Source organism: Heloderma suspectum, chromosome 12 (genome assembly GCF_057233095.1).
Source record: "Heloderma suspectum isolate Gila_16-S chromosome 12, 16-S_ref, whole genome shotgun sequence".
Classification (NCBI taxonomy): domain Eukaryota; kingdom Metazoa; phylum Chordata; class Lepidosauria; order Squamata; family Helodermatidae; genus Heloderma; species Heloderma suspectum.
Window position 1 is genome coordinate 16,438,397 of NC_139469.1, and position 13,814 is coordinate 16,452,210.

General features: G+C 45.1%; 1 protein-coding gene across 8 annotated transcripts in view; it reads right to left on the reverse strand.

The window, feature by feature from the left end:
- REXO5 (RNA exonuclease 5) overlaps positions 1–13,814 on the reverse strand; it is a 54,230-nt gene that overhangs the window by 26,490 nt on the left and 13,926 nt on the right. For 7 of the 8 annotated variants that reach the window (XM_084818546.1, XM_084818540.1, XM_084818547.1 and 4 more), the window contains 6 exons: positions 11,566–11,653; positions 7,939–8,046; positions 4,400–4,488; positions 2,791–2,906; positions 2,042–2,180; positions 1,588–1,682 (listed from right to left, as the gene is read on the reverse strand). In XM_084818546.1, the coding sequence (XP_084674672.1) occupies positions 1,588–1,682; positions 2,042–2,180; positions 2,791–2,906; positions 4,400–4,488; positions 7,939–8,046; positions 11,566–11,653 (635 nt within the window). Of the gene's footprint in view, positions 1–1,587; positions 1,683–2,041; positions 2,181–2,790; positions 2,907–4,399; positions 4,489–7,938; positions 8,047–10,524; positions 10,567–11,565; positions 11,654–13,814 lie in introns of those variants that run through there. The other variant, XM_084818548.1, reaches the window with a different exon arrangement.

Below are 13,814 nucleotides of genomic sequence, written 5' to 3' on the forward strand. Positions count from 1 at the left end.
AGACCCCACAATTATTATGTAGATTAGGCTTCCCCAAGCTGGTGCTCTCCAGATGTATTTGACAAGAACCCCCCCCCCCAATCCCAGTTTGGGGTCATGGTCCCCCCACCCTCTTTAATTCTCACAACAACCCTGTGAAGTAGATTAGTCTGAGGAGAGATAGGCCATATTTGCACATCATGGTAAACCACAGTTTAGTGAAATAAGTTCGTTCTGCCCATTTTCGCATCAGTTTGCGAATATTTTTTAAGCCTGCAGAGACACTTGTGCACATTTCTCCCAATAAATGTATTTTTGGCAAGCAATTTCCTCTAATATACTGCATTTTTGTATGTTACTTTCATGAATATATAAATTTGGGGGGCACACTTTCCCCAGATATATACATTTTATGGTATGCCTTGTTTGGAGAACTGCACTGCAAAATTCAGAGACATGCGAATACCAAAGGATAACTGTGTTTTGGTCTGCATATTGGTTCAGGAAGTGCAAATTAGGTAGCTTCGCACTGAAATGCAAAGTGAATTAATTCCTCCCCTATCCCTGGTGGGAAAGCAATACAATAACATTAATTTGTAATTTTAAAAAACTAATTTATTAAATTTATATCCTGACTTTTCTCCCTCTTGCAAGGAACCTTAGGCAGCTTACGTGATACTCCTCCTCTCCATTTGTTCCTCACTACAGCCTTGTGAGGTAGGCTAGGCTGAGAGTCAGTGACTGGCTCAAAATCACCCAGTCAGCTCCATGGATGAGTGGGGACTAGAACCCAGATCTCCCAGTCCAACACTCATGGTGAAATGCACCATGAGATACAATTGTTGTTTTCTTTGCAAGTGAAATGATGAGCAACTTAAACAAAGAAACTACAACTTGGTTAACATTTAACTGGGCCACCAGAAGGGTAAGGTAAAACTGCTGGGGGGGGGGGGGGCAGAACCAGCCCGCAGACTGCCAATTGATTACTAGCCATGGTAGCTAAATGGAACAGCCATATTCAGAGGCAGTGTACCTCTAAGTACCAAATGGTGGAGCCTAAACAGCAGGGGAGGGCTGTGACCTTCTTGTCCAACTTGTAGTCTTTCCAGAGGCACTTGGCTGGCTGATGTTGGAAATGCAGTTCTGCAATACATGGGCGTTTTGCTCTGACCCAGCTGTGTGGTTCTGATATTGTTAGAACAGTCCCCAGAATTATGATTATGTTCATCAGACTTCCACAACCTGGTGCACACCACAAGTGTTGGCCAACCACTACCATTCATTCCGTTGGCTATGCTGGCTGGAGACGATACATTACAGAGTTACATAATGAAAAAAGACAACACTTTGCCTCGAGGACTTGCATGGCTTATGGGCGTCAGGCAGACTTCCAGTGCGACCCTATACGTGTATAATGCAGCAGTGAGCCCTGCTGAGTTTAACAGGGCTTACTCCCAACTAAGCGGGTACAGGACTGCAGTCATAATCACCCTTCCATCTGGAAGGATTTGCTTTCACGGTGCACAGCAATTCCAAGTTTTCCATATTAAAAAGGACTGAGAGCTATGGTTTGGGTTACGAATGACAGCAGAGCAGGAAATGCCTTACCCCAAAACAGCTTCGGCTAAGAATTTGAGCTTGAACCGTCGGCCACCCTTCCTGGCAAATAGAAGCGAAGTGTCTATAACTCTCGGATGAACCATCTGGAAGGGGGGGGGGGGGAAAGGATCAGAAAATGTGACTCTCTAGAAGGATGGCATTCGTATGCAGCTGTGACTTTTAAGGCTGTGGTCAAGGCTATTAATTGGTTTTCCATCACTGGCTGCTTTTTTTTTTATACCCAGCAACTCAGAAACTGATCACAGCTATTCCCATTGGTTAGCGAGCAGGCGTAGTGTTTTCAGTAACAGCAAATAAAACATAATTCCAAGGAGAAAGCGGGGAGAGAAAAGAAGGAGAATAACGTTGGGCAGAAAACCTCTCCCCACCTTTGCAGTACCGTCTGTGCACTGCAAAAGTAAAGGAGAGCATTTTCTGCTACTTTCGGAGTGGATATACTCACTTTTAGAGCGTGGAGGTCAAAATTTAAGGAGTGACCCACTAAAACAGAATCAGCAGGGAGCAGATTCTTCAATTGGCCCTGGATGTCTGCGAGGGTCGTTGTGACTGGAAGGAGCAGCTCCTCGGTGATGCCAGAGTAACTTCAAGACACAATCAAGAGGATATTTAGGGCTTTGAAGGAATGGAGACTTTTCAAGCCAAGGTCATGCTATGGCAGGAAGAACCTGGCCCAGCTGTTTTTTTGGTACACTATTCTGAGATGGCGCCAAACTTCCTTACCCTTTTGACCAAACCCCATTGGTAAATTAATTGGCAAACAATTCAGATCTATTCTAACACATGCAGGAGAAAGAGATGGTAGCATTCTGATGTGGAGGAATGGTCTGTACCCCTTCAGACAGCCAGTGGGGAATGTACACTTCTCCTATTGAAGCAAACAGCAGCTGTGGTGGTGGGGATTTTTGTCAGAAAAACAGCATGGGGAAGTTAATCTCCCCTCTGCCATGCTGTGGTCCTGATCCAATTGGGTTGACCAGGAGCTGCTATCTGTAAAGAGTTTCAAGCAAGAAGAGATGGATTCATACATCTCCATCGTAGCATGTAGCTTGGTCTCTAAGCGGGACATCAAATTGACGTCCGAACACTTTCTTTCTTCATACATGTGCTTGAAATCCTTCCAAATCTTGGAACGTGCTTATGTGGTGTTGGTTTTTTTTTTTTTTTTTAGGAATAGAAGTGTAAACAGGTTACCTGGTGAGGTAATTCCTTATTGGTAATTTGGGCTTGACCAATTCATTCATAACGCACTGGCCACTGGCATCCACCACTGAAATTCGGGTGAGTTCGGATCCCTTGTCGGTGAGGCACTGGGCAAAATGTTAAAAACAAAGAACGTTAAGAAAGGTCTCCTCCAGCTGACGGTTTTCCTTTTCCTCCCAAGATTCCAACGATATGACCCCAATCCCAGACATGCAAGTCTGTGTGCTTGGACCATCTGCCTTGGGCTGATTCCACTACTCCAGCCTTCCCCAACTTGGCAACCCCCAGATGTGTTGGACTGGGAGTTGCAGTCCAACACATCTGGAAGGACCAGGTTGGGGAAGGCTGGTATACTCAATGCTGCTGTGGAAGATTTCAGGGCATGGTTGGCAAAGAGAACATATGAGGCATGTCATCCCCCTTCAGTCCAGGAGTGGGCAACCGGCAGCCTTAAGGACCATATGTGGCCCTCAGCCTAATTTAATGCAGTCCTCGGAGTAATTTCAAAAGCCTTCCACATGCAATTGGTTCAGACCTCTGGCAAAAATGATTTGTCCCTTACCTGGCAGCCCACTGGGTGGGAAAGAAAAGGGGGAGAAAGAAAAGGGGTGGCACAGAGAAAGAGAAAAGAAAAAGGGAGAAAAGGGGTGACCCTGCTGTTTTTGACTCTGGCCCTGCCTACCACTGACATCCAGCCCCTGACAGGTTACCAGCAAGGGAACGCAGCCTGTGACCGAAAAAAGGTTGCCCACCCCTGCTTTATAGCTAGTGGCAGAAGTTTGGGGCCTTCCTACAAATCAGGGTTACATTCCATGATTGTATAATAGATTAAGCAACTGCCTTATGCCATGTGAGACCACTGTCCATCTAGTTCAGAATTGTCTACACTGACTAGTGGGGATGGCGGAGAAATCCGCAATGGAATCAAATAAGTTCAGATTTCGATGAATCCGAGCCACGGATTCCACGCAGAACTACTTTTTCTGAGTTGCGTGGATTCCACGGACTGAGCTTTTTACCTTCCAGAAGTTTACACAAACTTAGTTGTAGAAGAATATGTAAAATAAAAAAACACCGGCCAAAACTTTGCATTTCTCCCATAGGCTGAAGCACGAAAATGTGCATTTTTGTGCATTTTGGAGGGATTTGTGCATCTTCACAAGTGTGAATTTGCGCAAATTAGGGAAAGTGGAACAAATCCGATTCCATCAATGAGTAGACGATGGAATGCATGGCAACCGACAATCTGTCAAACACAGCTGGAACGGATTTTATAAAATCCTTATATCCCTACAGACTAACAATGGCTCCTCAGGGTTTTAGGCAGGGGTGCTTCCCAACTTTGCCTGGAGATGCTGGGGACTGAATCTGGGACTCTGGCATGCTTAACATGTGCTCAACTCATATGCTACAGCCCTCTTCCCCGGAACAGTCTACAAACCAAGCCTTTATTGCTTGAAAAAAAAAATCCACCTATGTGACTGACCTTCATGATGTTGCCTACGGAAGGGTTTCCACAGATCAAACCTATTAGCTATGGCAAGACAGCAAAACAAAACACTCCTTTCTTTTACCCACGGGGGAACATCACGCAGCTTACCATTTCACAGTCCAGCCCAAAGAGGGGGCTGCTGTCTGTTACAGGGCTGTTGCAATGGGTGTGGACAAAATGGCTGCAGTTGCTGTCCTCTGGAGAAGGAAGAACAAACCTTTTAACAGCAGAACGTATTGTGAGAGGCAGTGCAGGCACAGTGGCCCATGTGCTGGACATGGATGTGGGAAAACCAACTTCAAAGCCCAGCTCATTTGTGAAGCTCACTAGGTGACCTCATGGTCCTGTAGTGGTTAGAGCAACGATCTCCAACCTGGCATTCTCCAGACATTTTGGGGCTATCTGATGTTCTCCAAACATTTTGGGCTATAGCTCTCATCATTCCTGACCATCGGCCATACTGGCTGAGGCTGATGGCAGCTGAAGTCCAAAAAATGTTGAAGTCTAGGTGGAGAAGCCTACCAACGGCTACTAGTCCTCATGGCTATATGCTACCTCCAGTATCATGGGCAGTATATCTATGTACACTAGTTGTTGGGGAACATGGGTGGGAGGGTGCTGTTGCAGTCATGTCTTGCTTGTGGGTTTCCCATGGGCAGCTGGTTGGCCTCTGTGTGAACAGAATGCTGGACTAGATGGACCCTTGGTCTGATCCAGTAGGGCTCTTCTGATTCTCATGTCCTTCATAATATATTGTAGGACAATTATGATTCTTATTTTCTCCAGCCAAAAAAACCCATTTGCTTTGCTTTTATGTCATTGCAGAGTAAGTTAATACATTATTCAACCAGCCTTCCACAGTGCATCATAATGAGGATCACTCCAAGCGTGCTATCATAGGAAGGTGTTAGAAGAGTGTCCCTGTTATTTATTTATTTAGTAATACTTAGACTCTACTTAATATTATGAAATCCCTAAGCAGTTCACATATAAATATTAAAAATCACATTTCAAAACACCATTAAAAACTATTTCAACTGCAGTAACGATACAAACCATATTTAAAATACACTGTTAAAACCAATTCCATTTACAACAACAATACAAAACAATACAAGGGACAGTCAGATGGAGCAGCAGATGATTAATGCAATTCACTACAAGCCAGAGAAAGCCCTGGGTGAACAAGTGGGTTTTCAGGAGGTGCTGGAAATACACCACATTTTCTGCCTCTCAGACCGCACAGGGAGGGTTTTCCAGAGGGCGGGTGCCATCACCAAGAAGGCCCACCTTCAAGGTATTATGTGGTGACATGTTCCATGAAATGATGGAGGCAGGTCGGCTACAGGGGGCCACAGCAATGTGGGGCCCTACCTACTTTGACCCCAGATTGCTATTTTAAAATTTCCCACCATCCCCTGAAGCAACACTAAATGGACGTCTCCCAGACCTGGCCACCCACCATGGAAGGCTCTGCTGGAGCACTTGGGTACTGGGAGCTGGCCAAGTAGGCTGGGTGCTGATGGTGGGTCTGGATGGAAGATATGCTGTAATTTTGCACGATGTCTCAGTTAACAAACCCCAGCGTGCAACTGACGAATGAATCAGAAACCAAGGTTCGAAGTGGGTTTGTATGAACTATGAATGGACAAACCACATGTACTCCAGCCTTCAGAGGCTGTTGCACCATAACGGATAGGAGCAAATTTGTGACGTTACGAACCTAGGTGCTACGAGGACAGAAAAGAAAAGCCAACAAGAAGTTTTTAAGCTGTAGTTGGGCTTCTAAACTACAGTTAGCACAAACCGTGGTTTGTTGTGATGTCTGAATTGAGCCTCCTTCTTAACCTATTCTGCTGGGAATGCAGGCTCATCAGAGAATTCATACACATCCCCCCTGCGTATACTCCACCACCAAACTACGGACTTTCCCCCTTTCAAAACACTGGGATTCGCGGATTAATTGGAACAACATACAGTCAGGGCCAGAAATATCAGAACAAGGATAACTGTTTTGGCAGTTGGCCTCTGTACACCACCACATTGAAGTTGAAAGGAAACACACCCAGATGGGAGCGAAGTCAGGACTTTCAGCTGTAATTCAAGGGGTTGGACAAAAGTGGGGCGCTAACCATTCAGGAAGGACAGCCAGTGGCATACACACATCCCCATCATTGGTGGCTCATAAGTAATGGAACAAACCAACATTATTTCAAACTTAAGGATCGCCTTTTATACCTGGATGAAAATCCTTTGCAGTCACTGACTGCCTGAAGTCTGGAACCCATGGACATGACCAAATGCTGAGTGTCCTCCCTCGAGATGCTTTGCCAGGCCTTTACTGCAGCTGCCTTCAGCTGCTGCTTGTTTGTGGGTCTTTCTGCCTTCAGTCTTGTCTTCAGTAAGTGAAAAGCATGCTCTATTGGGTGGAGATCAGGTGACTAACCTGGCCATTGAAGATCATCCCACTTCTTTGCCTTGAGAAACTCTGGGGTAGCTTTTGCTGTATGTTTTGGGTCATTATCCATCTGCGATATCAAGCAGCGTCCTATCTGTTTGGCAGCATTCGGCTGAATCTGAGCAGAAAGTATAGCCCTATACACTTCAGAATTCATCCTGCTGCTTTTATCAGCAGTCAGGTCATCAATAAACACTAGTGACCCGGTTCCATTGGCAGCCATACATGCCCATGCCATAACACCACCTCCACCATGTTTGACAGATGATGTGGTATGCTTTGGATCACGAGCTGTTCCTTTCCTTCGCCATACTTTTCTCTTCCCATCATTCTGGTACAAGTTAATCTTGGTTTCATCAGTCCAAAGAATCTTATTCCAGAACTGGGCAGGCTTCTTTAGGTGTTTGCTGGCAAAGGCTAATCTGGCCTTTCTGTTCTTGAGGGTTACCAGTGGTTTGCACCTTGTTGTGAAGCCTCTGTATTTACATTCATAAAGCCATGTCTTGACTGTAGATGTTGACAATGACATGCCTACCTCCGCAAGAGCGTTCTTGACCTGGCTAGATGTTGTGAAAGGGTCCCTCTTCACCATGAACAGAATTCACTTTAGTTGTCTTCTGTGGTCTTCCAGGCAATTTGCTGTTGCTGAGCTTGCCAGTTCATTCCTTCTTTTTCAGGATGTTCCAGACTGTTGTGTTGGCCACTCCCACTGTTTTTGCTATCTCTCTGATGGGTTTATGTTGTTTCCTCAGCCTAATGATGGCCTCCTTCACTCGCATGAACACCTCTTTGGACCTCATGTTGGGAGTTCCAGTGAACAGCTACCAAATGCAAATGTAACACTCAGAACCACCTCTAGGCCTTTTATCTGCTTGATTGGTCATGGGGTACCCAGGAAACAGGCCACACCTGGCCATGCAGCTGCTTGTCAGCCATTCGTTCCATTACTTATGAGCCACCAACGATGGGTGTGTGTGTATGCCACTGGCTGTACTTCCTGAATGGTTGGTGCCCCACTTCTGTCAAACCCCTTGAATTACAGCGGAAAGTCCTGACTTCGCTCCCATCTGGGTGTGTTTCCTTTCAACTTCAATGTGGTGGTGTACAGAGGCCAACTGCCAAAACAGTTATCCTTGTTCTGATATTTCTGGCCCTGACTGTATATGGCTTCCCTCCAACAGCCACCTACCTTCAAGAGGGTAATCATTGCGACACATCTCCTCTGGGGTTAGAAGGTAACTGGAGAGCCCACGACACTCTTCTCCATATTTCTGAATGATGGGATCTTTCTTCATTGCTGAAATCCATAACATATTAAATTATTTTAAATCATTTATATTACCATTTTTTTCCAAGATCTCTTCAACACAATTTTGTATCCTCCAGATGTTTTGGACTACAATTCCCATCATTGCTGCCCACTAGCCATCCCAGATGGGGCTTATGGAAGTGGTAGTCCAAAACATCTGGAGGGCACCAGGTTACCTACCCCTGCTTTACAAGAATGGAGAATGGGGTGATAGAAAAATGACAGTTGTATAAAAATCAGTAAACACAGAATAATTAAAAAACAAACAACCCAATAAAAAATAACTAGAAGATGTCCCAGCCAGTCAGAAACATCACTCTAGGGCAGCCTTTTTCAACCTGGTGATTTCCAGATGTGTTACACTGTAACCTCCATCATTCCTGATGAGAAGGCTGCTCTATGGAGAAATCCTCAAGGCCTGAAATAAAAGAACGCTTTTCTGAGGGGCAAGTAAAGAGGAACAATTCCTTGATTCTGGAGGAGGACTGTTCTACAGCCTTGTTGCCACAGCTGTAAAGACCCTATTTTTGATGTTCACATGTTGCACATATTGATGGTAAATGAGGCAGGAGAAAGCTGCATGGAAGTCTTTAAAAGACATTTTTAATTTTTCCTTGGGAACATCAGAGTTCCTCAGAAGCTTATCCAGGGTTCTTCAGTGCTGAACTAAACAGTCTGTGATTTACCTTTTTAAATTTTCCACAAGGCCCCAGAGCAACACGACATCCGTCGGTCCAGGGAACTGTGGGAAGTTTAAAATGAAGGCTTATAGCACTGGGGCCCCAGGGGCCTGACGTTGGTAGAGGCAAAGGGGGGGTGTCCCGTGGGCATGTTTGGGGCAGATTGGGGGAAGGCTTGGATCTGCAGGACCCATGGTCTTCCCATTCCCCTGCTGCACACCCAGAATTGAGGACGATGTACGCCAGCCTGGAGCTGGTGTACAGAATTTCCTTCCCATTTCAACTGGGGGAGTGGGAGGAGGATTGTAAAAGCAAAGAAAAACCAGAAGAGGGGAAAAGAAAGAAAAATGGCTGGTCCTCTCTCCCTAAAAACCCAGCAGGGCTTCGGATAAGACAGTTCCTCCGCTTCCAGATCTCCCACCCACTGGCGGGGCTGTATATTTTGCATTAACACCCCCAATCTTAAACATTGGAAAACTAACTCAGGACTAAGTCACACTGATTTCAGTCAGATTTACACCTGAGTGGGTCTGTTGAGGATTGCCCGTTTAATTAAAATTCTAATTTAAGTGGAGTGTGTTTATTTTTAAAGTAAAATTAATTGTAGTCTTCGTACTAAAAAGGCAAGTCTATCTTTTTCTCAACAGAAGACAAGACTGGGAAGTTGCCCTGCTCTGACTTGCAGAAGAAAGACTCATGTAGGTGGAGGGGTGCTGATGGAATGCTTTCACCTGCTGAATTTCTGCCTGTTAGGCAGCTTGCAGGAACCCGCCCAGAAACAAAAGAAATGCAGACAATCCTGCCCCGGCGTTGCCAAGTTTCATTAAAGGTCCCTCAAACACTGCTCTAGCTCAGGGGCAAGGAAGCTGGAACTTTCCAGATGTTCGCACTACAATTCCCATGATCCCCAGTCAGCATGGCCACTGGTCAGGGATAATGGGAGTCATTGTCCAAAACACCTGGGGCGGGGGCAGGTTAACTACTCCTGGTATGGACAGAACTGGATAGACCAATCGTCTGACTTTGAAAACAGCGGCAACCTATGTTTCTCGGTCGAGTAATTTCTCCCCGTTGTGAGGGCACGACCTAAGCTTCTGCTCCCTTAGATCTTAACCCCCTGCCTCATTCTGACTATGCACCTCCCTCTAGCTCCCCTGATCCCTGTTTGCCGCTCTGGAACTTTACTCCTGCTTCCTTCAGACCACACATCTCCTTCTGCCCAGCTTGGGCTCATCGCCAATTCCCCCGGGGTCCTGGAACTAAATGCCCAGAGCTTGAGCCTTGCAGAGGCACAACAATAGATCTGCCTTCCCCAACCTCCTATATCAGAGGCAGTATGCCTACGTACACCTGTTGCTGGGGAACATGGGTGGGAGGGTGCTGTTGCACTCATGCCCTGCTTGCGGGCTTCCCATGGGCAGCTGGTTGGCCACTGTGTGACCAGAATGCTGGACTAGATGGACCCTCGGTCTGATCCAGCAGGGCTCTTACGTTCTTAACCCTTGAAGGGCAAGAACTATTTGTGCAAAGCTCTGCTGCAGGGGTGCACAACCTTTTCAGCCACAAGGGGCGCATCAGGTGTCTGCTGGGGTGGGGCGCACATGTGTGTACGCACGTTCACATACAACTCACACACACACTCAGATCTTACTCCTGACCAAGGGCATTTCAGATGCCTGGTGCCTGTTTTAATCAGATAAAACCAACAGGCCTCCCAGAAACCTCAGTTCTCAAACCATCCAGGAATCCTGGCTCTTAGCCCTTCTCCCTCCTTTAATCCACTTACTTGCTGTAGGATCCTGACATACCACACTCTGTTACCTGGAATCTTTTCAGAAAAAGAAGAGAGAGGGGGAAAAGAAAAACATGCTCTAGAAATGAGGCTTCAATGGCAGGAACCATAGGGCCCCCCATCCATTTTGGACCTGTGGCCGCATTTGGGAATTTGAGATACAGCTGTGGGCACCACCACAAAATGCCTAATCAGTGGGTTGCTACTTTGGCATCGAAGGAGCTTAGGCTGTGTCTTACTCAGCAAAAACTTTTGCTTCGTGTCTACTGGACACAGCAACATCTCTTTAATAAGGGATTGTCTAATTTGGCTAATTGCTGGCAGTGCAATGCAGCTAATGCTTCTTTTAAACATATGTTTTGGCAATGTCCAGTAGCTGATTCTTTTGCGAGGAGGTTATTACCCAGAAAACGTTCGTACTGGAACAGTCTTTAATTTAAAAGAGCATGTACATCACTGAATATTATTTACCCACTTCATGACAATTAATTCAGCACCTTTTGACAGCTAAATGACTGATACTACAACACTGGAAGGATAAACACTCACCTCCTGTAATGCAGTGGATTGAGGACCTTACAGCACTTTCAGTATCTGAAAGGGTGGCATACAGTGTCCACTTATGATGCAGCCCGTGTATAATTGCTAGAAAGTTATGTGCATTTCATACAAAGCCATGTATGTATATTAAAAAAAACATTAAAAATAAATAAAATAAATAAAAATAAATATTTTTGGGTGCCTGCGGGCATCATGTTGGGGCCCCGTGGGCGCTATGGCACCCGTGGATGCCTTGTTGAGGACCCCTGCACAAAGCTGGTTCCTAGAGCGGCTAGCCTTTTTTTCTGGGGGCCCACCGGACAGCAATTGGGGCCCACAAGCCACACTTTTTGCACCCCTGCTCTACCTTATGTTTGGCTGAAGGTTGCGTTGGTTACAGGACACACACGAAGACAGGATAGCTAGGAATTTTCAGCAACAAGGTTCAGGTATGCATAAATCCTGTGCATAAATTCACAATCAATGTCTTAATACCTTGTCTGCCAATCTGTTGACTGTTGTCCGTTTCTGCTCCACAGAGTTTTTCCATAAAATCATCTGAGATGGGCGGCAGACAGAAGCGCTATGAAAAGACACACAGAATGGATGTGTAAAGGCAGAGGAAGTAAGAACATTGTGTAATGCAGTAAGGGTTGATCTTGTACAGCTTCCAATAACGTCCACACATGAAGCAACACAAGAAACATCTGATGATATATATGTTCAATTCCTTTCACCCTAGGATGCCCAAGGGTAGAGGATCCCATGACGTCATCGGGAAGCAACATCCGTTCTTGGTTTCTGTTTTGCTGTTTTATTTGTACTATAGTTTAGGTACGTAAGAGGCTGCCAGACCATCAAACCAGACTATTAGGATTTTCTTGGGCTTTGTAATTTGGGTACAATATGGGGTATGGGGAGCTTAAAGTTTAAGGGGTAAGAGATGGTGCTTAAAGAGATTGGGGGGGGTTAAAACTAATGTGCAACAGGGCAAGTAGAGGAGTAAGATCCACTGTATTAGAAGCTTGCTAGATGCTGATGCTGACAAGAGATGTCTTGACAACCTTCAACCTTATCAACTGTATCTTCCTTATAGGGAAACTGGGTAAAAAGTAAGAGGTCATAGATAAGAACACATTGTGGTTTGGGATTCCCCTGTCTGGAAAAGAGGGAAGAAAAAAGGAGCTGTTGACCACATAAAAGGAGAACTTTTGACCTGTTTCATAATAAACAAGATGCGTCAGAGATAGGAAGGAATATTTGGGAAATGATTTATGAGATGGGACGCATAGGATGACGCGAACCAATAGTTGTAAAGATTTTGGAATATGTATTAGAGGGGAGGACACCAAATTTGTGGGGGCATTTAAATTGATACATGGAAGAGATCTGGGTCTTCCTTCTTTACTCTGAGTCGGGCCTGCTACTCTGAGGTCTATACTTTAGGTCTTAGGTGAAGTCAGGGTCTGGAGTGGAGGAGAGAGTCCCTTTACCCTTCTTGGTAAATTACGTTTGTGTGAATATGTCTTATCTTTGCTTTGTTGCTGCATGGAAGGTTTGTGTGTTTGTTAAAACTTTACCTTTAATCTTTCTCTAATAAATTATTTTCGCTTATGTCATTTTAGTCCTTATTTGTAGAATTTAAATAAATCTGAGTGAATGTGAACACTCTAGTCTTAGTCCCCAAACAAACCTCACCTACAACTTCAGGGCAAAGCTGAGGCTGTTTAAAGTAGGCGTGCCTAGGTATTTGATACTGGGGCCCTGAAATTTTGCCCCCAGTATTTTCCCTTAAAAGGGACATTGAACCTCTTTCAGCCAGAGGGCTGAATTCCATTTTGGAGAAGTTGTTGGGGGCTGCATTCCAGGGATGGGTGGGGCCAAAGGCAAAAGGGGTGGGGCCAAAAATACTAGCGTATTTCACTTAAGGCTCTTACCACTGTTAGCTAAGTCTTAAGAGAGACATGTCAACCTCTTAGAATGGGGAAAAACTGCACGGAAGTTGGGAAACAACCAAATGATTAGTGTTTGGGGAAAGGGGTGTGGTCCTCTGGGGGACCCTGGAGGGCCAGATTGGGACCCCGAGTTTGTTGGAGTTAGCTCCCAAGCCTGAGGTTCTGCACCCTAGATCTAGCCCAATATTTTCTACTTTGACTGGCAATGCTCTACCATGGTGCTGGTAGGGCATTGCCAGTCTCTCGAAGTGCCAGATTTCTGCTGACCATTGTTTTCTTCTCACTGTAAGCCACTTTGGGAGGCCGCTGTGGTGGGCAGGAATAATATAATGAGCAGAAATAAATTTCACAGATTCTTAGGCTCAATGAGGGGTCCAGAATAACTTCATACAACTAACTAACAGTAATATAAGATGGCTCAGAAGCCGTGTGTAAATAAGACACCAAAGCTGTCCTTTTCTAAGTCATGTTTCAAGGACTGCATAGATTTGGGAAAGTGAAGTTGTAGATGTACCATATCATCTGATTTTAAGGTGGCGGCCCCTCCTTCAAAACAGTATTAAAAATACTCCACTTCCTCAAGTCTGAGGCCAATCACTCAGGAAATAATGACAGCAATGCTTTGAAACAAAAACTGAACAAAAGCCAGTGTCTCCGAAAGTATTTTAATGGCAGAGAATGGAATATCTAGCCATTGTATAAGTACAAACTTTAAAGATGAAAAATCATAGGAAAATTATTTCCCTTTTGATCAAACATACACATCATTTGGAAGAACTTTTAATTCAC